General features: G+C 41.0%; 1 protein-coding gene across 1 annotated transcript in view; it reads right to left on the bottom strand.

Moving 5' to 3' along the window:
- Positions 1–923: 923 nt before the first annotated feature.
- The window catches only part of CACHD1 (cache domain containing 1), a 225,867-nt gene continuing 202,089 nt past the window's right edge, over positions 924–24,701 (bottom strand). Inside the window, exons 17-27 of the mRNA XM_050757476.1 lie at positions 22,408–22,530; positions 20,888–20,987; positions 20,681–20,797; positions 18,578–18,738; positions 18,156–18,242; positions 17,145–17,261; positions 15,859–16,010; positions 14,414–14,575; positions 12,826–12,903; positions 12,060–12,161; positions 924–2,643 (exon numbers count right to left, since the gene is read on the bottom strand). Of these exons, the coding sequence (XP_050613433.1) occupies positions 2,405–2,643; positions 12,060–12,161; positions 12,826–12,903; positions 14,414–14,575; positions 15,859–16,010; positions 17,145–17,261; positions 18,156–18,242; positions 18,578–18,738; positions 20,681–20,797; positions 20,888–20,987; positions 22,408–22,530 (1,438 nt within the window). The 3' untranslated portion in view covers positions 924–2,404. The remainder of the gene's footprint in view (positions 2,644–12,059; positions 12,162–12,825; positions 12,904–14,413; positions 14,576–15,858; positions 16,011–17,144; positions 17,262–18,155; positions 18,243–18,577; positions 18,739–20,680; positions 20,798–20,887; positions 20,988–22,407; positions 22,531–24,701) is intronic.

The following is a 24,701-nucleotide window of genomic DNA, read 5'->3' as shown; positions in this document are numbered from 1 at the left end:
CCTGTATGTCATATTTCACAGGATCTTTAAAACTCAGCAATGTTTTGGTTTAGGTATAAACATTCAATTACTTTCCCCTCAAGTTTGGAATAGGAAAAACTCTCATCACAAAAGATACAAAATGCGCTCGGCGCGGTGGCTCATCCTAGCACTTTGGGATGCCGAGGTGGATGATCATTTGAGGTCAGGAGATCGAGACCAACATGGCCAACATGGCGAAACCCAGTCTCTATTAAAAATACAAAAATTAGCCGAGCCTGGTGGCAAGTACCTATAATCCCAGCTATTCAGGAGGCTGAGGCAGGAGAATCACTTGAACCCAGGAGGCAGAGGTTGCAGTGAGCTGAGAGATCACGCCGCTGCACTCCAGCCCGGGTGACACAGCAAGATCCCATCTCAAAAATGAAAACAAACAAAAAAACCCAAAAGATACAAAATGTATTTTGTTATTGTGTTTGTATAGATGGCACCTATTTCATTTTTAAGCTCTAAGTTTTGTGATTCTTTTCTTGAAACCACCAAGTTTCCACTCCACTTCTCCCTCCTCAATCAATTTCTTAACACAGAGTTTCTCAACTTTAGGAAACGAACTAGTATCCTATGAGGAAGTTTAATTTCTGGGAAGGTAGGAAACTAATTCAATCCTTTTAGCAGTTAGAGAAGAACCATTTATTATTAGTGACATGGATACAGACGCTCAGGAAGGGAGAGCTATGTTCTACACATTTTTATCCCATTACATTGTTAAGTTGTTTGCATATTTGATCTAGATGGTCAAGAAGCCCTAGAAGTTGACTGTAGCATTGAAAAGAGGTCTATTTTCAGTTTGGCAACTGACCTGCTAGGTTACAAAGTGAATGTAACTTGCCTAGAGGCACAAGGAGTGGTACATTAACAATCACTGTAGCCACTAAAGTGGTCTGTTGCATACAGTTTATTTCACTAGATTGCAATTTTATACACAGTATGAAGGGGTTTCCTGATAGCACATATATAGTTTACTTTCTGTACTGCTGAAGAACCAATTGTTTTTTACACTGTATCATAATACCCTATCATTAAAACATTATTCAGTGAATTTTTTCCAACTACATATAAACGGAGATTTACCACACACATTCTTTACCACAGTGCAAGAATGTCTTTATAACATATTTGAATCACAAAATGTGAGTCTAAAATACATCACTGTAATTAAAACACTACTTTAAAGTTACAATGCCCCATGTTATAGTAGCCAGATTTGATTAGTCCCTGTATAAATCACAAAGCAGTTTGGTGGATAATGTCTTGGATAACTGGCAGCAGCTTTTAACTGTAATATTTAAAAAAGAATCTTTAATTAAGAACCAGACATTCACAATTTAGAAAACTTCTTCCCTTATATGTCAGTATTCTAGTCGAAATGGGGCATTTAAAAATTTGTAGTCTCTAAAACAAGGAAAATAAATCCAACCCTCCCTTAGTTGAAAGGATGCGGTTCTAACATTAGGTTTCGTAGAAACCTAAGACTAGCATTGTGCGAGGAGTGGAAACAAGTCATAAGAAACAAAACATTTCTTTTAAAACCTCTTAGATTCCTCTGCCCCTCCCCATCTCTGTCAAACACAGAGAAAGAATACTGCATTACAAATAAAGATGTGTTTCCATGAAATGATGTAAACAAGTTAGAGGGAAAGATTTCTTCATTTTCCTATTTTGTGGAGTGGGGCAGTGGGATATCAGTTAAATAAGAAATAGAGCTCCTTAATCAAAGAATCACTTCATTACACACAAAATAGCTCGGGGCAACTGCTGAAAGCTTCTCCTGTGTTTCCTTTCCTTTTCCCCAAAGTTTGAGAATATTTGAAAGTTCAATAAATAGTAGAAAAATAATCCTTTACTTAGAAATTTTGAGATGCATCGTTTAGAGCATGAGTTCCATACAGCAACTGTGGTATCCAGGTACCGCTAAGAAACAAAGTGAAATCTTCAATGCACACATTTGTATCTGCATGTGCCACATTCCAGTCTCTGGGTAAGCAGATTTTTCTCTCTTCCAGTTAAGGAGAGCTGAATGCTTCTGGCTCTTCGAAACATTCCTCTGGCTCAGCTTCACTTGCAGGTTCCGTCTCTGTGTTTGGAGGCTCGCCTTCTGTTCCCTTCCATTAGTGTTATGGCAGGTTCGTTCATCAGGCTTATTTCCCCTCCATTTCAGAACCAGCCTCACGTCTTCACAAATGTGACTGTGTTGTTGTTTCTCTCGTTTTTAACCATGTCATCAGGCAGGAAATGACTCAAACAACTCTGCACAAAGTACAAACATGAGGGAGGTCTCTTGCTGTGGGTTTTAAGCTGATTCTTTTTCTTTCCAGAACATTCGGTAGCTCCCAGATCTCGTCTTGGCGTGGAGGTGAGGAGATCGTTAGCATTCTGCATCAACAGTGTGTACCGTCACGGCCGCCTGTAAGTGGTGGCTATGATGAAGTGTAGGGTGGTGTGACCGGTAGTGGTGGAACTTGTGACTTAGTAGGGCAGCAGTCTGAGGCGGGGTATCCAGGTCTAAGTCCTCATCATGGTTTCCCACATCGACCCCGGCTGACAACGGGTCATTGTTGCATGGAGGATTTTCACTGTCCTCCTGCGGGCTCATGGTGCTGTAACCTAGAAAAAGAACAAAACAAACACACAGCTGAGAGCTTCAAGACGCAGAGAGAAGATTCACTTGCAATTTCTAGGGCACTGGGAGGTACTCCTGCCTTTGCAATACATAGGTGCAAACACTGGCAGACTGTCAGCAGATGCTAAAGTAATTTATCTTTAAAGAGATTTAGTGATAACTCTTTTTTCCCTTAAAACAATGACACAATACATACATAACCACTTTAGACAGCTGAGAAAGTATGGAGGAGAAAAAAAAAACCCAGAACCCTCATCCCAAATCCCCAAACCGGCAACACAAAAATGAAAATCACCCTACATCCCATCATCCATGGCTAGCCACCACTGGGGACCTACCTTTCTACACTTCTACCTAAGATAAAGATCATCTTTTTTATTAAAGAAATCCAAAAAAAGGGCAGCCTCAAGAAGAAGATCTGAACAGGCCTCAGATCCACTGGGGCTGGTGGGGAAATCTGGGCTTCAAAATGCCTGAGTGTGACACCACAATAGAACAAAAAGAACCACCACCATCACCTGCGTACTTGCTCGGTAGCAGGCACTTGTGTCAGGCAGTTCTTGCACACCATTGACGATATATTTTAATATCCATTTTACAATTCAGGAAAATGATGTTCAGAGACATTAAGGAACTTGCCCAAAGTTCTAGTGCCTAATGAAACACTAACTCCACGTATACCCACGGCAACTAGCTGTGGAATCAACTATTCTCTGTGTTAACTGCCCCACCTCCCCCATTTAAATTTAATTTCTTTTGGTATTCTAAGTAATACATGTTTCAAAGGCAAATGTCCTTGCTGATCAAAGGATTCCATTCTCAGGTTCCTGACATGTTTTTAAATATTGCAAAAATCTCCTTTAAACATTTTGAGAAGTGACAGCTCATTAATATTTCCACTGCATCTACAGTTAGCATCAATCAGCACTTACCCGTGGGTAGTGCTAGTCACAGTCATGGCTGCAAAACTGACGTTCTTGCATGCAGCCAAGCAGGAGTCATTTGTGTCTGAAACTGTATGCTCTGTGCAAAAATTCTGTCCTCAGTGAAACGTTACTCAAATGATAGAATTATATAGCTGTCAGTCCAACTTAGCAAATATTTACAGTGTACCTACAAAATACAAGTCACTGTGTTGGGCACTGGAAGACATACAAAGATGAAAGCCTGGTCCCTGCACAGGGAGCTCAAAAGCTAGTGTTTGAGAAATGAAACAAATAGAAGCATTGGTCATTCAATTATTCATTTATTGAAGACCATTGTGGAGTTGGAGCGGGAGATGAGGAAACACGAATAAGAGACGTCACCTTTCCTTAATGACTTCACAGTTGAGTTTGAGATAGATGCTCACAAAGCAAAGCTTCCTCTTACACAGATAATGGTAAGTGCTATAACTGAGGTATAATTAAAATCCAGAAGAGGGAATATCTAATTCTGGCTAGGGGAATAAGGAATCTTCAGAGAATGTTTATTTTAGTCGGACTGAAGTGGATGAGTAGGAGTTTGATAAGTGGATATGAAGAAAGGAACAGGATGACCACAGCCATAGAGGTGTGGATATAAAGGCCATCCCTGTTCCACGTGGCTTGGATGAGTGCTAGCAGGTAGCTGGAGAGTAGGGCAGGTGGGAGGCAGAAAGTTGAGTCAGATCATAAAGCCCATGCCGAAGAGTAGCAAATGGAGAGACCGCACAAGATTCTGAGCAGGCCAAAAAATGGCATGATCATTTGTGTTTAGAGGATGGTGGTTTGGGAGATGAAGGCAAAGGAAAGACAGTGAGCAGTTAGGAGGTTATTTCAACAGCCCACATGAGGGATAGAGAACACTAGGGCAGTGGGATTGGACAGATTTAAAAGCTATCTCAGTGGTGGAGGCAAGAGAAATTGGTAAGTCATCAGATGTAGGGGACTGTGGGGGTGAGGAGTAGTGAAAGGTGGCTACAACTTCAACTTATAATGATAAGAAAGGACAACTCACAGATTGAGTCTCAGGAAAGAAGACAAATTTTGTTTATGCACAGCTTGATTTTGAGAGTCTGTGGGTCACATATGTGGAGATGTCTAGCCAGAATCTCAGAAGTGTCATCTGCAAATTCAGGGCAGAAGAGGAAGTGTTCACTGACATATGTGTCCACCATGACTGAGTGCCTTCTTGGTGCCAGGTGGCAGGCTAGAGGCTGGACAGGAAAGGGCTAAGGTGAGGCCTCAGCTCCTGAGAGGCCCATGGGCAAGAAGGGGAAACACCCATGTGCTAAAACAGAGGCACACAAAAGGAACTCCAAAGCCAATGAACTTGGCTTAGATCTTTGAGATGACGACAATTGGGTAGCCCTGATGGGAGAAACGAGACTCAGTAGGTAAAGACGGGGTACTTCCAGCAGGGCCCAAGTACATGCAATGGTACAACAGCTGGAAGGGCTCTGGTGGCTTCTGGGAATGGTGAAAGCTTGGGGCTGGGGGTGGGGGCAGTGGGAGATGGCACTGGACAGACAGGCTAAGACCAGGTCAAGAAGGCTGGCTGAAGCTATGAGCTATGATCTAGAATTGGACAGTGGGAGTGGTCAGGGGGCAAGGGGGAGGCTGGACAGAAGGAAGGTGGGATCAGAGGCTCAGAGGACAGGGTGCTGGAGCATGGGCCTCGAGGAGATGGCAAAGACCTGAAGTAGGGCAGTTGCAGTGTGTGGACTTTTCAAGTGTACAGTAGGCCGGATTTGGTGAACTGAATGGACTTGCCTGGTGAAGATGCCAGGGAGCTGACATCCTTGGAAAAGGTCGAGGTTTCTAGGTTCAGATGCTGAGCAAATAGTGATGCCTTTACCCAGGATTAAGAGACCAGGAGCCAGAATAGGTTTCTCAGCTTCAGCAGTGCTAAGTCTGGAGTGTCAGATCGGATGCTGGGCTGCAAAACCTAAGTCACAAACTGCTGTGCATGTTGAAACCACTTTATGCTATATATGTAAAGAATTAAAGTAGAAAACAAGATTTTAGCAAAATCCCAGTGATTATTCCAACACATCCTGGACAGCTTCCCGTCTCTGCTCATTTACAAGCACCCACACACTAACTGATAATTCATGTTAGCATTCGAGGTGTTAGATTCATGGTGGCCCTTCTGCTTGGCTCACCCTCCCACCTTCCCTCATCTTGCTATTGTGCCTCATGCTTCAGTTGGAAAGTCTTCTCTGGGAAGCTTTCCCAACCTATTTTCCCCACCCACCTCCAGTCCTGCCAGCACACATGGGGGCTGGTGCCCCTTCTGTGATTTTACATGCATTCTGTGCACATCTCTTAGATTTTGCCATATTATAATAAAAGTATAAGGCTATCTATCTATTAGCAAATTCTTTCTTAAATAGTGAGTTCCTGTTTATCTTTGTACCCCTAGTATTTAACATAACTCACACAAAGCAGGAACTTAAAAACAACTGCTGCCCCACCCCCCACCAACGTATACTATGCTCCCAAAGCAATGGCATCAATGAATTTTGTAGTTACCTATGGCTTTGCCTGGTATGACATTCACTAGTCTCATCTAATAATGAAGACATTCTAGGATACAGTGGACTCTATCCAGGGGTTATAACAGAATCCAGTGACACTCTGAACCTGGCTGGTCACAGGTCCTGGATTCATATCCAGGACGGTAGTGATGGTGCAGCTGTCTCCAAGGCAACTCAGGAGGGCACCCATCTCTTCATCTCAGGATGGCACCCCCTTCTCTTCTGCTACTGCTTTCTGATAGGAACCTCAACAGAGGTGCTTTCAGAGTAAAACTCTCATACTATGGCCATTCCAGTTAATTTCCTTACTATGATACCATTGCTCAACCCCTCTGTAACTTCCTCTTATTTCAATAATTAATGGAAATCTGAAGGGGTCAGGGGAGAAGGGAATAGCAAGTTGTGGAGAAGCAGGAGAAAGACAAACACATTTTCTTATTCAGCAAGTTAATTGTTTGCTCAGTGCCAGGCAATTCTGTTGAGCACTGGGAAGGGTGATGAATTAAGACAGACATAGTCCCTGACTCATGGAGGAAGAGGCACTATTTGAAACACAAAGGATATTTGCAAACACTTCCAAGGAAAAATTTCTTTACTGTCCAAAGGCTTATGTAGCAAAGTGTCTGCAAATACAATCTCAAGTGAGAAATGGGCTTTAAAAAGGAGGTCAGGCATCTATAAAAAAGAGCTGAGATTAGGTTTTTGTTCTTTGACAGTCTGCTTATATATTTATCTGATAGTTCCTAAGAAACTTCGTTTGATTATAAGGGGTGTGACGTCCCTCTGGGGACGCACTCACCATCTCGTGGCCACAGAGTGTAACTGCAGGAGAATACCTGTGCACCTCTAGAAAATGGTCTTACGTTCATCTACAAAATTTTTGACCAGGTTTTTAAGGTTCAGAATTTGCTTTTTAAGTATTTTGGAATTTGCCACGAACTAGGGGGAATCTTCCTCTACAAAGAAAAAAATGTTGCCTAATATACACTTACATAAAGTTTCTGATGAGATAGTAACCAAAATACAAATTCACAAGGAACAAATAACATATAGGTGTTTTTTGACTTAAAAATAAGCCAATAGATGATTGGACAGAACATGATATTTTTAAGAGAAATGGGCAAAGCAGATAGATAGTTGAAAACATACACAGGTAGTAATTGTTTCTAACCTCCACTTATGAGGGTAACACTGCTGAAAATCAGTCATTCTAAGTGGTCTTAGACTATGGACCAAAATGATTCTACTTTCAAAAAACATTCTCAATTGGAGTAGTTTTTCTTAACATACAACAATTAAAATTAGATTCTTTTGAAGAACGAAATTCTGTTGGCGACGTAAAATATTTCTAAATAAAAATACACCCTAAAGTTTCTAAGTTTAGTTTGGTAACATTCAATTTTAATTCAATTCTAGGATCACAACTCTGAACCATACCATGAGAGCCTAGGCTGTTGTGCAGTCATGTATTTACAGACTTGAGTTTCCTTTTGTGTAACACACTCAAGGATTCATGTGGAAATACTCTGATCAGGGAGCACAGAATCATGGCGCCACGATCCTACCAGTTCAAGGGCCAGTCAATGCCAGTTCCTCCATGGGGTCTCCCATAATTTACTCGCAGATAAAAGTGAACTCTCGCCCCTTTCCTTCTTTGTCCTACTCTTTTAAGGAAGCTGTCATATTCCATCTTTTATCAAGCATATTAATACATGCATTCATTTATAGCTTCCTCCTAGACTGTAAATTCCTTCAGGGCAGGGTAGGCACAGAGGTAGGGAGGTCAACCCTGAGCACTGTGCCTATCATATGTCATTTCATTTCATCCTCATTGCAACTCCACCCAGCAGGGTTTTTTTTTTTTTTTTTTTTTTTTTGAGACGGAGTCTCGCTCTGCCGCCCAGGCTGGAGTGCAGTGGCCGGATCTCAGCTCACTGCAAGCTCCGCCTCCCAGGTTCACGCCATTCTCCTGCCTCAGCCTCCCAAGTAGCTGGGACTACAGGCGCCCGCCACCGCGCCCGGCTAGTTTTTTGTATTTTTTTTTTTTTAGTAGAGACGGGGTTTCACCGTGTTAGCCAGGATGGTCTCGATCTCCTGACCTCGTGATCCACCCGTCTCGGCCTCCCAAAGTGCTGGGATTACAGGCTTGAGCCACCGCGCCCGGCCGGTTTTTTTTGTTGTTGTTGTTTGTTTTTTGAGACAGCTCTGTCTTAAAGAGCTCAAATAGCTCTCGGCTAGAGTGCAGGGGTGCAAACATGGCTCACTGCAACCTCAACCTCCTGGGCTCAAGTGATCTTCCTACCTCAGTCTCCTGAGTAGCTGGGACTACAGGCATGTACCACCATGCGTGGCTAATTTTTTTACTTTGTAGAGACAGGGTCTCACCATATTGCCCAGACTGCAGTAAGAATTTTTAATCCTACTTTTAAGTATTAGGAAACTCAGGTCTAAGGTAGCTCACTAAGGTCTCAACAGCTTGTGGAAGAAAAACGGGGAGAAGTAGGCTTCAAAGTGAACTGGCTTTACCCTATCTCCTAAGCTCTTCCTCTACACCAAGCTGTCATGAGGAAGTACCAACTCCCATCTGTAGCCCCCTCCACAGTGTACTAGGGTATAGCCATGCCTTGTGTAATGACAGAGATACATCCTGAGAAATGTGTCCTTAGGCAATTTCATCACTGCACAAATGTCATAGAGTGTACTTTCACAAACCTAGATGGTACAGCCTCCTACACACCTCGGCTATATGGCATAGCCTATTCTTCTAGGCTACAAACCTGTGCCACATGTTACTGCACTGAATACTGTAAGCAACCACAACACAATTGTACACAATACTGTAGGTAATACTATAGGTATTTACATATCCAAACATAGAAGAGGTACCAGAAAAATACAGTATAAAAGATTTTTAAAAATGGTACACCTGTGGCCGGGTGCAGTGGCTCATGCCTGTAATCCCAGCACTTTGGGAGGGTGAGGTGGGCAGATCACCTGAGGTCGAGAGTTCAAGACCAGCCTGACCAACACGTAAAAACCCAGTCTCTTCCAAAAATACAAAATTAGCTGGGCATGGTGGCACGTGCCTGTAATCCCAGTTACTCGGGAGGCTGAAGCAGGAGAATCGCTTGAACCCAGGAGATGAAGGTTGCGGTGAGCCCAGATTGTGCCATTGTACTCCAGCCTGGGCAACAAGAGCAAAACTCCATCTCAAAAAACCAAAAAACAAAAAAGGTACACCTGTATAGAACACTTACCATAAATGGGGCTTGCAGGATTGGTAGTTGCTCTGTGTGAGCCAGTGAGTGAGTAGAGTGAATGTGAAGGCCCAGGACATCAGTGTATACTACCGTAGACTTTATAAACACCATATACACTTAGGCTACTCTAAATTTATTAAACATTTTTTTTTCTGTCTTCAATAATAAACCTTTGCTTACTATAACTTTTTTGCTTTAGAAGCTTTTAAACCTTTTAAACTTTTTGACCATTTTGTAATAACAGGTTAAAATACTGACACATTGTACAGCTGTGCAAAAATATTTCCTTTCGTTATATCCTTATTCTATAAGCTTTTTTTCTAGTTTAAAAATTTTTACGTTTCACTTTTTAAACTTTTTGGTTAAAAACTAAGACATAGCATCTCCAAAAAAAAGAAGAAAAAACAAAGAAAATCCACGAATATAATTAAATGTCAGATAAAATACCAAAAAAAAAAAAAAAAAAATTTTTACCACAAACGAGATCCTCAATATGTAAGGAATGATAGTTTTGAAGTACAGTGAGCCAAGATCGCGCCTTTGTGCTCCAGCTTGGGCAACAAGAGTGAGACTCCGTCTCAAAAAATAAAGCACACACACCAAAAAACTAAGACACACACACACACATTAGCCCAGGCCTAAACAGGGTCAGGATCATCAAGATGTCACTAGGCAACAGGAATTTTTCAGCTCCCGTATAATCTTATGGGACCCCTGTAGTATATGCGAAGTGTTGTTATGCAGTGCATAACTGTGCATAGCAGATGCCAATACATCCACCAAATAGGAGAGTAGAGCATACACAGATGAGCAAGTGTGCCGACAAAACAATTAGATTTCCTTGTTTAATGGGTGTATATAGCTTCACCTCTAGGCATCACAGGGACATTAACTCAATGCCACTATTTTTAGTGACCCACGTACTGGTTCAAGGGATGCCAACACGCATTTAAATTCTATTGATTTTATGAGGCATTTGGAATATGGGGAGTGTCAATGCCTTCCCCTTCTTTTGGTGTTACATTCTGTCTGCATGAGAAACTATTTTTCATTCCTTGGGGATAACAGGGATCCAATTATGGTGAAAAATGAAAGGAACCAAGCCCTTAGCTGGATGCCTTAGTCTTCAGATACGGACACTGCACCCTTCCTTTTATCTAAGCTGTTGCTTCATATGCCATTTCACTAAGACAATGGGAGAGGCTAATGGAACATCATAAACATCACTCAGAATCCTAATTTGGTATTGATGCAATTCCTATTGAGGAACACAGAGAAAAAGGATTCTGTATTTCAGAGAGAGAAAAGGATTCAGTATTTCTGCTGAATAAGAAATTATTTCTCTTGAACTTTAGTAGCCTCAAACCTGTTTTATTATTCAAACAAGAAGGCACAGAACTGCCTGGCAGCAGGAATTTATGCAGGTTCAAAGGTTTGTAGGGAAAAAAGCAAAAAAGTCAAAGAAACTGAAAAATTTAAGTTCTGCTGTGGTTCTCCATAGAAACCCGAAGTTTCTATTTAGTTGGCGGGAATAATGTCATTCAAAGCCCAAATTAACAGTCTCCAATTTATAAAACAGAGCTTTAGCTGCTCTTCTTTGCCCTGGCTGTAGTGGAAAAGGTGATGTTGGTTGCTTTGAGGAATATCTATTTCTGCATTTTTTAGTATAGATACAGGGAACACCCTGTTGGAGGACTTTTTTTTTTTTTTTTTTTTTCCAGGATAGGTATGGAAAAAGCTAAGTCAAAAAGGCTTAAGTACATTATTTATGTATTAAAAAAAGGGACTTGATTCTGGGAGGAAAATACAGATTTCTGGAAAATTAAACAGCTATCTTAAAAAAATAAAAAGATTTTACAATGGCAGGAAAAACACTACCCATGCCTGTTGTATTTTTGTGGAACCGTGGCAGTGATGCTTATAGACTGGGATACATCTGCTGTTCTTTGCAACAATGAGCAATATGGACTCAGAGAAGGAGAGAAGCCATGTGGGATGGCCAAGTCTTTGGCAGAGCATGTGGATTTTGTCAGTTACCTAGCACTCGGCACCTCTTCACAATTTGGCCTTGACCCTTCCAGAGCATCTTATAGGCACTTATACAACTCCATGACTTTGTACACACTGGTCCTTTGGCCTCTAATATTCTTTGCCCCTACCTTTTCTTTAATCACCCCCTCAAGGCTCAGTGCAAATGTTGCTTCTTGCTTCTTTGGTGAAGGCTTCTCTGAGCTCCCCAGACCATGCCAGAGGTCAGGGCAAGAGAATGCTGGAGGACAGCACAGATTCTTCTCATGCCCCAAGGGGACATGGCTAAAAAAGCTCTTAAAGATCCTGCTGTTTGCCAGCCAACACTGGAGAGCGGGACCTAAGAGGATGCTGATTTTATGGAAAAGCAAGTGGGATGGCAAGCAGGCTCCATTTAGACAATATGAATCCTTCTGTATGGAGAAAAACTTGAAAGCAATCTGTGTGCCCAGGGGAGTGCCAAGACATAAGCAAAACTGTCCTTGGGCTCTTATAAGGGTGGCATGCTGGGGTGTGTCTTTTTGGAAAATCATGTCAAAATAGGGTGTGAGCATCATCCCACAGGAGTACACGAGGTTCCTCGGGTCTTCAAATGCAGGAAGCTAGACCTTACCATGATCACTTTCTGTTCCTGATCGACCCCAGTAGCGGCGCCTTCTTTCTGGACTGTGTGCATGTCGTTCGATGACCGCAGCTATAAACCGAGTGTTGCTGACTGTGGGAAGTCAAGGACAGTTAATGTCACTCTTATGTCAGTATCTCTGTAGTTTCAAGCACATTTGCTCTGAGAGGGCTCATTTACATGCTGGGAGAATTCTCTTTGGAAAGCCAGAATAAATCATTTTTTAAACAATTCTGGGGATTGGGGTGCTGATTTTAGAACTGGTGCAGTGAGAGGAATTTAATGACATATCTCCAAAGTGCATCAGGAAGCTGTGGTCTAGTAGGTAAAGGCCAGGCTGTCTTAAGACTAATGGAAATCTCTTTTGATAAAGAAAATGCTCTTTTTTCCTCCCTGAGTTGTACGTACTAGTTAAAGGATTTTTTAAAAAAATGCATCCCTGAAACTTCCTTTTCTAAAATACTATGGTTGGGAAATAAAGAGCAAGAGAAATAAAGGAAAGGGTTAGCTGTTTTAGGCCAACACACTTAATGCAAAAAAAAAAAAAACCATAAAATCTTTTGAGATTCTTTAAAACAAAACAAAGACCTACACATACTCCTAACAAAAAAGGACGGAAAAAAACAACTAAAAAAACCCAGTCACCGTGTCAAAGCTTCTTAAATTTTAATACAAGCCAAAAGGATATAAGAAAGAATATTTATTCTGGATTAGCCTCCTGCTGACACATTCTGCAGCAAGGCAGCTGAATACTCACTGATGCCTCTGTCTTCGTGGCTGTCGTCGTCCCTTTCATCTCTGTCATTCTCCAGGTTGGACATACGCACTGACATTTCTACCCATCATTAAAAAGAGAGAAACATGACTATTTAATCAAACAAAATCACCCGCTTTAATACCCTGCTGAGCGCTTGTTTGATGGCTGGGTGACAGCATTCCATCAAGAATGAATCCCATCTTAGAAGGGAATGAACTGATGCCCCATTTTTTTTTTAAAGGAGGAGGGAGCAGGAATCCAAACAAGAAGAACAAGTAATCAAGAGACATCTGAAATCGACTTCTGAGAAAGGAGGAGAAAAGAAGTTGATTGAGGCCAACAAATCTTTAATCCTCTACTAAAGTACTGAAACAGAAGGAAAGGGATTGAAAACATGACTGACTGTGTTGGTAAAATGGTGCAACAAAAGCCTCCAAAAGGCCAGGCAAAAGCTAATACTGGACGACGGTCATCCTCAGTCTAGCTGAATCTCACCAAGGGAAGCACATAGTGATTATCCCTGTTACTAAATCAGGCAACATTACTCCATGATTCCCCTTCAGGCTTGTGGCCATAGTGAAACGTTTTAACAACAACCTGTCATTACAGCTGTTAGAGTGAGCTAAGCGGCCAGGAAGATGAGTTAACTTCATCTCCAAAAAGGTCAGGTCACCACTTCCCTGGGGACTGGGGTTTTAGGAAGGATGGAGATGGCCATTAAACAGTTTTGTTCCCTGCAAACAGAGTATAGATACTGCACTTAAACAGAGTATAGATACTGCACATGGTATTGAGGCCATGATTATAGGTGAATCATTATGTACTTGGCTTCGATGACTTTTTTTTTTTTCTCCCTCAGACTGAGTCTCACTCTTTCGCCCAGAATGGAATGCAGTAGCGTGATCTTGGCTCACTGTAGCTTCCATCTCCTGGGTTCAAGCGATTCTCTTGCCTCAGCCTCCCAAGTAGCTCAGACTATGGGCGTGTGCCACCATGCCCAGCTAATTTTTGTATTTTTAGTAGAGGCGGGGTTTCACCATGTTGGCCAGGCTGGTCTTGAACTCCTGAACTCAAATGATCCACCCACCTCGGCCTCCCAAAGTGTCGGGATTACAGGCGTGAGCTACCGCACTTGGCCCACTTATCCTGTTTTAAGAGATATGATTATTCAAATGTGTGTTTATTCACACTACATAATGGCAGCTGCAATAGAACAGATTATGCTCTTGCCACTAGTGATCTGGGGTATCTTTGATTTGTCTGTCTTTTTGGAATGGCAAGGGCAGCACATCTAACAAACAAAATTTCCCACTCAGCATCCCAGCTCCCCTGGCTGGCTTATTGCAGAAGCAGGCCACTGGGGGCTAATGCTGGTAAGGAGAGGATCCAAGGATTTTTCTGGGGATCAAAATAGAGCTTGTAGGGTGTAGGCACTGAAGAAGAAAGCAGGCTTTGGGGACTTCCAAAATGACTCCACAGAAGCTGAAAATATAGCACTGTGCTGACAATTCCTTAAAGGCTGACACAACCAGCCACTGTCCTTCTAGCCTGGCTGCTGCTTCCCCTGTGGGGTTCATTTTGAGCTCACCTTGGGCAGCAAGAGGAGACATATGCTGATGGCTCCGGCGATGAATCTGGTGGCGGTAGGCGTACACCGCCAGGACCAAGACCATGATGCATCCCATGATCCCTCCAGCCACAGGACCCACGGGGGCGCTTTTAATCATGTTTAATGTGATCACCTCATCACCTTCAGTGAAAGAGCAAGAAGATGTTCCTCGTTAAGATTTCCCAAGTGGGGAAGAAAGTAAGGATGATGAGATGGGAAGGAATAGAGTGGGAAGGGGGCTGGGGGAAGATAAACAGATGCTTAGTTAGGCTTTGAGTTCCTCAAACACGAGGCATGGGAACATGGGAGCAGAGGCTTCGTTTAATTCCTTGTTCTCCAGTGTTGGTTCCTAGGCAGAGAAGCAGCACAAATGGCAAGGACTGCTGGGAAGAGTGGGCAGACCAGAAGAATTGCTTATATAGGCAGCACCCAACACCAACAGAGTCCTAGCTCCCTGGGGTATGAGTTACTCTTGGAAAAGAGGAAAAGTCACCTAGTACAGAGTAACCACTGAAACAAAAGGCACCAGGTCCAATAAATATGTGCTAACCAGACCAAGTTTCGAAGCTTATGGGTTTCCTTTAAAAGGCCATTTGTGCTTTTCAGATAGGAAACTGCAGGTGAGCATATAAAGTGATGTCTCAGAGCCAAGTCACTTTCACGTATGCACCCTCACCTAGTTCAGTAGTAACATACAAGCTCAAAATCCTTCCTCACATATGAGCTTTTCTTCTATACAGGCTGATGTAAGTGATGTTAAAAATCAAGGTATTAACTAAGGATTTAAATATTTGACTCTACTGCCATCTAAGAATTAGGTGCTAATTCTGGAAAGACTGAAAATAATCTCAGGTGAGCGATATAATCTTGGCAGTATTTCTGAGGTCTTGGAGACTGATCCCGGGGGCTCTCCACCCCATGGTGTCCCTGTGCTTCATCCTAAGTTGTCCCAGCTACACTGGGTAGCTCTGGCTTCTGTTGACTCTGTTGACTCCAAGGCCCCAAATACTGATTTGTAGCTATAAGACTTCACCTTGCAAAAGTTGTGAGTGAAGATTTCAGCAGGCACTAGACATACAGTGGTCACTCCGTACATGGCCCTGTGCTTCTGCCAGCTGGCGTGCATAGCCAAACAGACTCCAGAGTTCGGCCATGCAGAAACCAGGCCTGACAGTTCTTAGAACAAGCTTTATGGGAAGGAATTCCAGGCTTGCAAAATTTGGCAGGACAGATGGCCACTCACTCTCTCTGCACAGAATATTTAGCCACTTCTGAAGGTAATTATCTGCCTTGGTTTTGTAACTAAAGACTACCAGCAAAGGAATCAGGGAAGTTGGGGAGAGGATTATTTTAAGATGTCCTAGTATATAGGCAAGAAATTGTATATTCAAGAATCAAATTGTTGGGGTATCCAACAAACATACCTATTGCTCCCATGTCATCAACGTAGGGACTTTTGGCTCCCACAATCCCCCCGAAGCATTCTTTCTGGGGAGCACAGTAGGATTTGTCCAGGTGAGTCTTTCCATCACTGTCCACCATGCACCATTCACAATCCAGCACCCCAAAACAGTCCCTGCCAGAAAGACAACACTTAGTCTTCTATAAAGCAGGGGACAGCGCTTAAGCGTGGGCATCAGACAGTTCTCAGACTCTCCATTACTTACTAGTGCTGTGAATTTCTTAAGCTTTAGTTTCCTTCCCTTATAAAATGAGAATAGCAATAGACTGCCAGGGGAATAACTGTTTTATGCCTCTTAACAGCTTGGAAAGGAGAGAAATAAAACTGCTGTCTGTGAATTAAACAATGACATCCACACATCATAGGGCTATTCAAAATCATCTTACAAGACCAAACAGAAATGACCCCAATGTTTGTCAGACTCTGGCCTAACATCCTCCAAGTGTGGGGTCATTTAAAAAAATAAAAAGAAAGTCCAATAAGTTTGGAAATACTTGGCCAGTTACCACAGGTTTCCTCACTGCCACTTTCTCAGAGCCTTTAGTGTATTACATGCATTGTGACTGTCTCAAGAGAATATATGCAGTGTCAGCGTTTCCTAAACCTAATTGACTTGGGGCTACTGTGTAACATTCCAAATTAATCAGTTTGACGCCACAATTCCTTTGCTAAAATACACACCCAAATTAGAGTAAGCTATTCATTGAAACACTGTTTAATAAAATGGCAACCTACAGCTACAATAAGCTAATAACCAACTTCCCTTCACTTAGTCTACCACAGCCACTATTTCCATAATGTCTAGTCCCAAACTCCTAATCCCACCTGAGGAGTTGGGGGAGAGTGGGGGAACATCTAGTTTTTAGTTCCCAAAACTATCATGAAGCAGATGTGTTTCCTAAGAAAGGAAAATTAATGATCTCCAAAATATCACACCTAGAGCCTTGACCACCGGGCTCTGCTTCTGGACCTCACAGATTCCTCCTCCCTTGCCCTGCTGCTTCATGCCATGGCCCTCCACTCTTCTTTTATTTCAAGAAAAACTCCCACTCACAGATGAGGCTACTAACATATGGTACCCATGCAAAATAGGGATAATAAGTGGGAACGAGACAACATTTAACCTGGTGGATAAAGGCTTATGGAAATCAGTTTCACATCTGAAAAACTGATACACCTTTTTAAAACAGGAAGAGTGGGAAAAATAACTAGCTGGAAAACCTCTATTCTTTACTAGATTCTGCTTACCCGCTTTCCAGCCTCTGACTGCACCTGCTGTTGACACACTGGTGAAGAGCATCTTGCAGGCCAGGGTCAATAGCTGTGTATGTCACCGGCTCCTGGTGGACCTCGCAGCTTGGGTTTCTGTGCAGGAGGTAAGTCTGGAGGTTAAGAACACCACCGCCCACATTCCAAACTCATGCTCCTGGTCCTTAAAGCAGTCAGACAGATTTGGGCTTGAATCCTGGCTTTGCCACTTAGTGTAACCTTGGATCAATTACTTAACAACACTGAGCTTCAATTTATTTACCTTCATGTACAAAAGAAATAATACAAATAGCCTAGGCAACATGATGAGACCTTGTCTCTATAAAAAGTACTACTACAACAACAAAATTTAGACAGGCTTGGGAATCACATGCCTATAGTCCCAGCTACAAGGGATGTAGAAAGGTGGGAGGATTGCTTGAGCTTTGGAGGTAGAGGTTGCAGTGAGCCATGATTGCGCCACTGCACTCCATCCTAAGCAACAGAGCGAGACCATGTCTCAACAAACAAATATACACGTACAATACAAACACACATGACACTCTTAATTTCTAGAGAAGGGGTTTATCACAATTTATTTTCCTGGTGTTAAAATCTGCCACTGATATAAATAAATAATGCTGTTATTATGTGTGAACACATCATACGTATGTGAAAAACACTTGCATGTTTATCACAGGGTTAATTAAAACACTAAGTAACTTAATATACATAAAGTACTCAACACATGGTAGACACTTAGTAAATGCTTGAAACATTCTCACATTTTTTTGTATGTAGCACATACACTCAATACTTTTACAGCAGTTAAATTTAAACCTCAAAACAGACAGCATTTTATGGCACTACTGAGCTTGAATTCTGGCTCACTGAACAGTTCCATCATTAGAATGAATCATCTTTATATGCCCTAACTCAAAACAAATCTATAAGAGACTCACAGTATTACATATGTATTATTATTATTATTATTATTATTATTTATTTTACCGGTTCTCTGCATTGGTGAGGTTGCCAGTGCACTCATTGACCTCTAGAGGGCACTCACAAGGACATTCACATTCATTTTGTTCCATTCTGAAGAGCAAAAAGAAAGTTACTATGCAGAAGGACAATGGCAAACTGTATGTTGTACATGTACTGGGGAAGCAAAATAATGAAGCTCTGAGCTAGTTTAAAAGGATAGTAAAAAGGAATTTACAGCCAAAGGTTAAATACATAAATGGCCTTAATCCATTGTTCTTTGGACAAGGATGCTGCAAACGGCACAGCTCTAAGTGCCTTTGTAATTGTGACTTTTCTTCAGGACACACACCAGCACTTTCTGTTTATTTTGCACTTCAAAATTCCTGACATCAGTTGAAATATTAAACAGCGTGGTGAACACAGAATATGACCCACTGCATTTTTACCGGTGACAGTTGAGACAGAGCCGGTCCACCATGCTGCAGGCACAGAAGGCAAGAGAGTCACAGGTTTCATTGACAATGCCAACAAACGCATTGGTTCCTGGGATCCTTGCTAGTCTGTATTTGGAACAGTGGCTGCCATGCACAAGGTTCGTCAAATCCCCCTACAGAACAATCAAGGTGTCAGAAATGACAGACAGCAATGCAAAGACTCAGCCCTACTTTGGTGAAAACAACTCTTCAACTACCCCATGGAAAATAGGTTAAAACAAAATGTTTCTGATTACAAAAGTCACTGTTAAAAAATATATAGTCACTGTGAAAAATTTAGAAAATAAAAATTATTCATAATCAGAGATAACTCCCATTGAACGGCTGTGTATATACTATGTATTCTTTTATCTGTGCTTACACAAATATAAATTTCATAGCTGTTATTAAAATCTGTTTTTTCTTAACATATAATAGTATACCAGGAAAATGAATACTTCAAGAAGCGATAGTTTGAAGCAATACTTCAAAAAGACAATTTTCAGGGAAGGAATAGTTAAAATTTATTCACATGCAAACCTAATTAACCACAAATCATGCATTTCCCTTTTTTTGGGTGATGGACTTTTTCCTTTTAGAATAATAAAATTATTTAAAAATCAAACCTCTCTAAGAGGCAAATTTCTGCTTCTAGAATATTTAAATAATCCAACTAAATCAAGTAACCCTTTTCTTCACTCCATAAAAAGAAAATGTGATGGCAAGTTTCTTGAACTGTCAATTTTGTTTACCATATTACAAAATCAAAGATTCCAAAGTGGTATTGTAGAGTTGCGTGTAATCATTTTTCCGCATGTATGTCAGATACACTAGGCAAATTATTTCACCTCAAGCTTGTTTCCATGCCATTCATCCTGTACAGATGCTTGGTGAGGATGAGCTTAGTTCTGAGAATCATAGCATTGAATGGGTTTTTAGAGGTCTACATGAATTTCTCACTGTCTGGAGAAATTCCCACCTCTAGAATATAAGCAGTATCACAATCTTGGAGTCCTGACAGCCCCAGTACTCAGGAATGCTCTAATTCCATTTGGGAATAACTTCAGCCATTAAATTATTCAAATGTGCCTTCTGAGAAGTATCTACCTGAGTATCCTGGCATTGTGTGCTGAAGACTCCAGAAACCATTGCATAAATGACAGAAGATACACAAAATAAGTCAGACTTTCCTATGACAACCTTACTTGGCAGTCTCATTTGTCAATGTCTCCTTTAAAGAGAGTGCTTCTCAAAATGGTATGGGGTCTGAACAGGATAATAATGACTTCCCTTGCTTTGAACACACTATTCTATTAACATATTCATTTTTTAAACTACTCTTTTCCACCAGATAATTGCTTTCTGCAATAGAGTTTTTGAGACTCAGTTTAGGATTTTTAATTTAACCCAGTACATTTTAAAAATTAATTACACACTTTATGACTGACATAAATGCCTATTCTAAATAAAAAACCTACTTCCTGTAAGTAGCTTTTTGAATGTTCTATCATTCCCCATTTAGCTTTCTCCCAAGTAGGATTATTTATAAATTAATGAGAATGTCCTTAAGATCTTTAACCATAACCAGGTAAATTTGCAGCAACTCAAATTATACAGAATACTCTAAGCTAATAAAAGACATTATTTTCAGATGATTTACATGAGAGTTCCCATCTCATAGGGCAAATGATCAAGAACTGACCTAACTTGGCCTTGGGAATTTAAGGAGACCTAGTGATCCCTAGAAGACAGGAAGAGAGAAACACATGGTGCCACATATATTTATACAAGAGTGTGGGAACCAACTTCAGCAGATATTTCAAAGGGCTTAGATTGGGTAAGTCTTTAAACAAACAAAACCAAAACAAAATACCAACTGTGAGACCTTAAAACATTCACTTTTCTACTCTGAGCTTTATATCTCCCAATCGCCAAACTGGGAACTGGAACTAAGGTCCTGTCTCCTCCTGTCATTCTGTAATTCGGAGGCAATGAAACAGACATTAGCCATGATTCCAGTTCATGTTCCATAATGGGATGGAAAAATGAGAGTATTAAGGAATCAGATCAACTTACCGCAAGGCTGGTGTTGAATTTATAAAACCTCTGGACCGTTCTGTCACTGAAGCTGTTGCACAGGTTTTTCTTTACAAAGTTGGGGTGGTTGAGGATATCATTTGCTACCAGGGGCTCCTACCAAGGCCAAAGAGAACAGAAGACATACGCCATGTAGCGAGCTGCAGGTGGTTGGAGAACTGAGCTGCTCAGCTTTGTGACAAATACCTTGTGGGTGATGTGCTGCTGCTCCACAGGTGCATGTCCTTTAGGATCGATGAGAGTTGGGTGCGCCACCAGATAACCCCTGTCCTCCATTATGAAGCACCTGTACCAAAACAAGTCATGCCCCTCATTCATGTCAGCTGTCCTTTTTTAAACGTATCCAGAGAGCATTTATCTTGCTAGCCCTGAAACAAACTGCATTTATCCCAGGTTCTCAATAAATACTCATTGGAAAAACGAAGGGAAGCCGGCAGGCAGGTAGACGGGTACATGATTTTTGAAGTTGTGGGTCACTTACATACATAGTTTATACAGAATGTGCCCACACAGCCCAAGTAAGATGGACTCAGACCTTTTGCAAAGATATATGAATGGGAAGTTTGTTCTTTTTTCCAGGGAAGCAGATCCTAAAGGAAGTAGACTTGAGTACTTCTACCTACAGATTTGAAGTAAAGCATATAATTTCTTCTTTCAATAATAAATACACATAAAATAACAACATGCAGGTGATGTATAAAAATATACAGTAGTCCTTCTCCCTTATCTGTGGAAGATATGTTCCAAGACCCCAATGGATGCCTGAAAGTGCCGATAGTACTGAACCTTATATATATGGTTTTTTCCCTATATATATTTACCTATGATAGTTCAATTTATAAATTAGGCCCAGTAAGAGATTAATAACATTAGCTAATAATAAAATGGAACAATTATAACCGTAATAAAAGTTATATGAATGTGGTCTGTCTCTATAAAAATATCTTATTGTATTATGCTGTGGTTCTGAACCCTCACAAAGCGAGACCAAAGATAAGAGGGGGACTACTATATTTGATCTACATTTGATAGAAACAATAAATGAAGCTAGAACTGCTTTAATCAAGACTATATTTTGCTTTATTTTACTTTACATTAGTGATACCAATTTGCCAGGAATTCTGCATTTCCCCATAAGGGCCAATGATACGAAGCGTGAACCATGAGATGGAACTAAGAAATCTATTTTTAAAAGCAGCCTGCATTCAATCAAGGGAATGCCCTTGCTTTGATCAGACATGTTCTTTTGAAATCCAGAGGCAGAGACTTTTGGTTCCATGGTCTCTTTCTGGGGAAATGTAAAAGGAACAGTCTAAGCAGCTGAAAATGTCACAAAGACTTTGGTTTAATGACAAAGTTAACATCAAAAGTCCTACCCAAGAGTCCCCTCTGGTCTTTCTAGTACCAAAGATATGGGAAGCCTCTAATTACTGACTTCCAGGGAAACGAGCTTTTGGTGCATTCCATGCTACAGTTACTTTTCTTGTTGTGTGCTGAATCTGTCTGTTTAAATAATAAACAGTATGTATCTCAGAAAAACGAAAGAAGAGAAAAAGAACAAAAACTTTCTTAACAGAACACCCAGGCCATGAATTCAATTTCTAGTCCTGACCATAGCTATGCTGTTCCCATTGAACTAGAGATACCTGACATCTATTTTTAAATTTCTGCAGCTAGAAAGGAAATAGCATCCCTAAAGCGCTTACCTTATTTTGTTGCCACCATCTTGGTTACAGACTGGTAACAGGTCCATCAGAACTTTGTAGAAGTATCTGAGTGTGAAGTCAATGCCCATCACAGCCACAGTATGCCCAGAAGACAGCTGTGTACTTTATATGAAAAAGATCAATGAGAACAATAGGCATGGCTTATTTAAAGATAAAAGTTATGTTCAGTCCCAGGGACATTGTTTGGTATTAGAAATACCTTCCCACTGTTCCTCCCTACTTCTCCGACCTACAAAAATGATCAACTAAGTGACTGATTTAACACAACATGGAAATTTTATGAGAGAAAAAAATTTGAGACTTAATGTAGGACTGTCTAAATAAGAGTGGCCCAAAACCTGAGCAGCTGTGAAATACGATGTTCAGAGAGTGGCTCGACTGACAAAAATATGGGTGCAGAGGCATCAGGAGGGAGGCTGGATGCATGACTACTACGGCTACTTGCAACAAACCTCTAGATAAAAAAAATTCCCCTTGCACCCTTATTATTTACTTCATTTTTTAGATAAGAAAACTGAGGTCTCACAAAGGTTAACTGACTGGTGTAAGGTCATACAAAACTTAGGAGTAACAATGGCTAGCCTAGTTTTCTTTCCCCAACATTAAGGTTGACTCTACTCAGAGCACAGCTCATATCCTAGAACAAGACTGTCCTGCTCCATAGGCCAGTGCTTTCTCCATTCCACCCTGTTACTCTCAATAGCCAAGGAAGAGAAAATTGGGCAGTAAAACACAGCGCTAACTTGTTTGGCTCTGGAATCAGCAGATCTGAAGTCAAATCTTGGCCCTGTTGGTTTCTATATATGTGGCTTATGGAATGCTGTTTCACCTTTCTAAGCTTCAGTTTTCTCATCTGAAAATGGTACCTATTTATAAGGCTGTCATTGGAATTAAATGAGATGGTGTATTTACAGTGAACACCTAAAAAAAAGAAGCTAAGCTAAAGAAAACTAAACAGTGAAGTTGAACCCTCAGGCAAGGGTTAACAATAAAGTTATTACTCTTTCAGAGAAAATGTACTTCAATAAATTGCTGGGTGTGTCAGAAGTGTGAACTTCTCACTTGGAACCTTAGCTCTTTTTAATCTATGCTCATGGCTAACTGGGAGGGCATGTGCTACCTGACTAACGAACTCCCCACACTCTTATGGCTGAGAATCTGCAGTTTACCCAACATAGGACTTTCTAAGAGCCTACCATTTAGCATCACCCACCTGCCTAATCTCTTTATAAAGAAAATATCCAAAGAAAAATCACAAAAATTATAATTATTTCTCATAGCAATCTTACAAGGCATTATAATTTCCAGAGAACTGAAGCTTGGGGAAATTAGGTATTTGGCCAAGGTCACACAGTGAATAACTAGTAGAAGCAGAAATGTATTTATTATTTTTGTAAGAGATGGGATCTTGCTATATTGCCCAGGCTAGATTCAAGCTCCTGGGGGCTCAAATGATCCTCCTGCCCCAGTCTCAAGTAGCTGGGACTACAGAAACACAACAATGGGCCAGTGGAAGCAGGGATTTAAACTTAGTGTCTTCAACTCCAAAGCACATACCATGAAGTTAAACTGCCTTCTTAGATCTGCAGAGCATTCAAGAGTTTCCAAGCAACTTTACACTATTTAACTATCCATGAAAAAGCCATAAAGGAATCATAGTTCCCATTTTATAAATACAAGATTAAGCTTACAATGGCAAAAACACATAAGATAGGTCAGATCACCTTTTATTTATGGTATAGAGACCAGTACCCACAACTGGCTCTTTCTACAACACTACAGCTACCTCGGTGAAAAATAGCACTTAGGTGTTTTGGTATAAGGTAATTTTATTTCTAAACTTCTCTTGTATAACTGCCATCTGCTTCAAAATGATAAACATGCTAAGGCAACAGCATGTATATTGCCTATGTAAGTCTAGGATTCATATTTTCACCTGCATTTCAGATGGGTACACTGTTACCATAGCAACTCATAAAGAAAGATACTGGAAAAAAGAAATCACACCAAATCTACATGTCTAAGTACAACAGACCAGACTGTTTGCAATACTTCCATGAGATTTTCACAGCCAAAGACACATCTAACCCGTCCTTTACTCAACGATTGTACTTCATCTCTAGCAGCACCACCCTTCTCCAAAGAATGCAAACCCAGATTCTCAGGGCACTAAAAATCTATGTGAAAGAATCACAAGAAAGCTTACTATGAGTAACTGATAAGTGAGTGTTGAATTAGAAAATGCCTCTAATTCTCAGCCAAACCACTGAAAA

Source organism: Macaca thibetana, chromosome 1, assembly GCF_024542745.1.
Source record: "Macaca thibetana thibetana isolate TM-01 chromosome 1, ASM2454274v1, whole genome shotgun sequence".
Classification (NCBI taxonomy): Eukaryota; Metazoa; Chordata; class Mammalia; order Primates; family Cercopithecidae; genus Macaca; species Macaca thibetana.
Note: the sequence above shows the minus strand (reverse complement) of the source record. Positions and strands in the feature narration are given on the sequence as shown.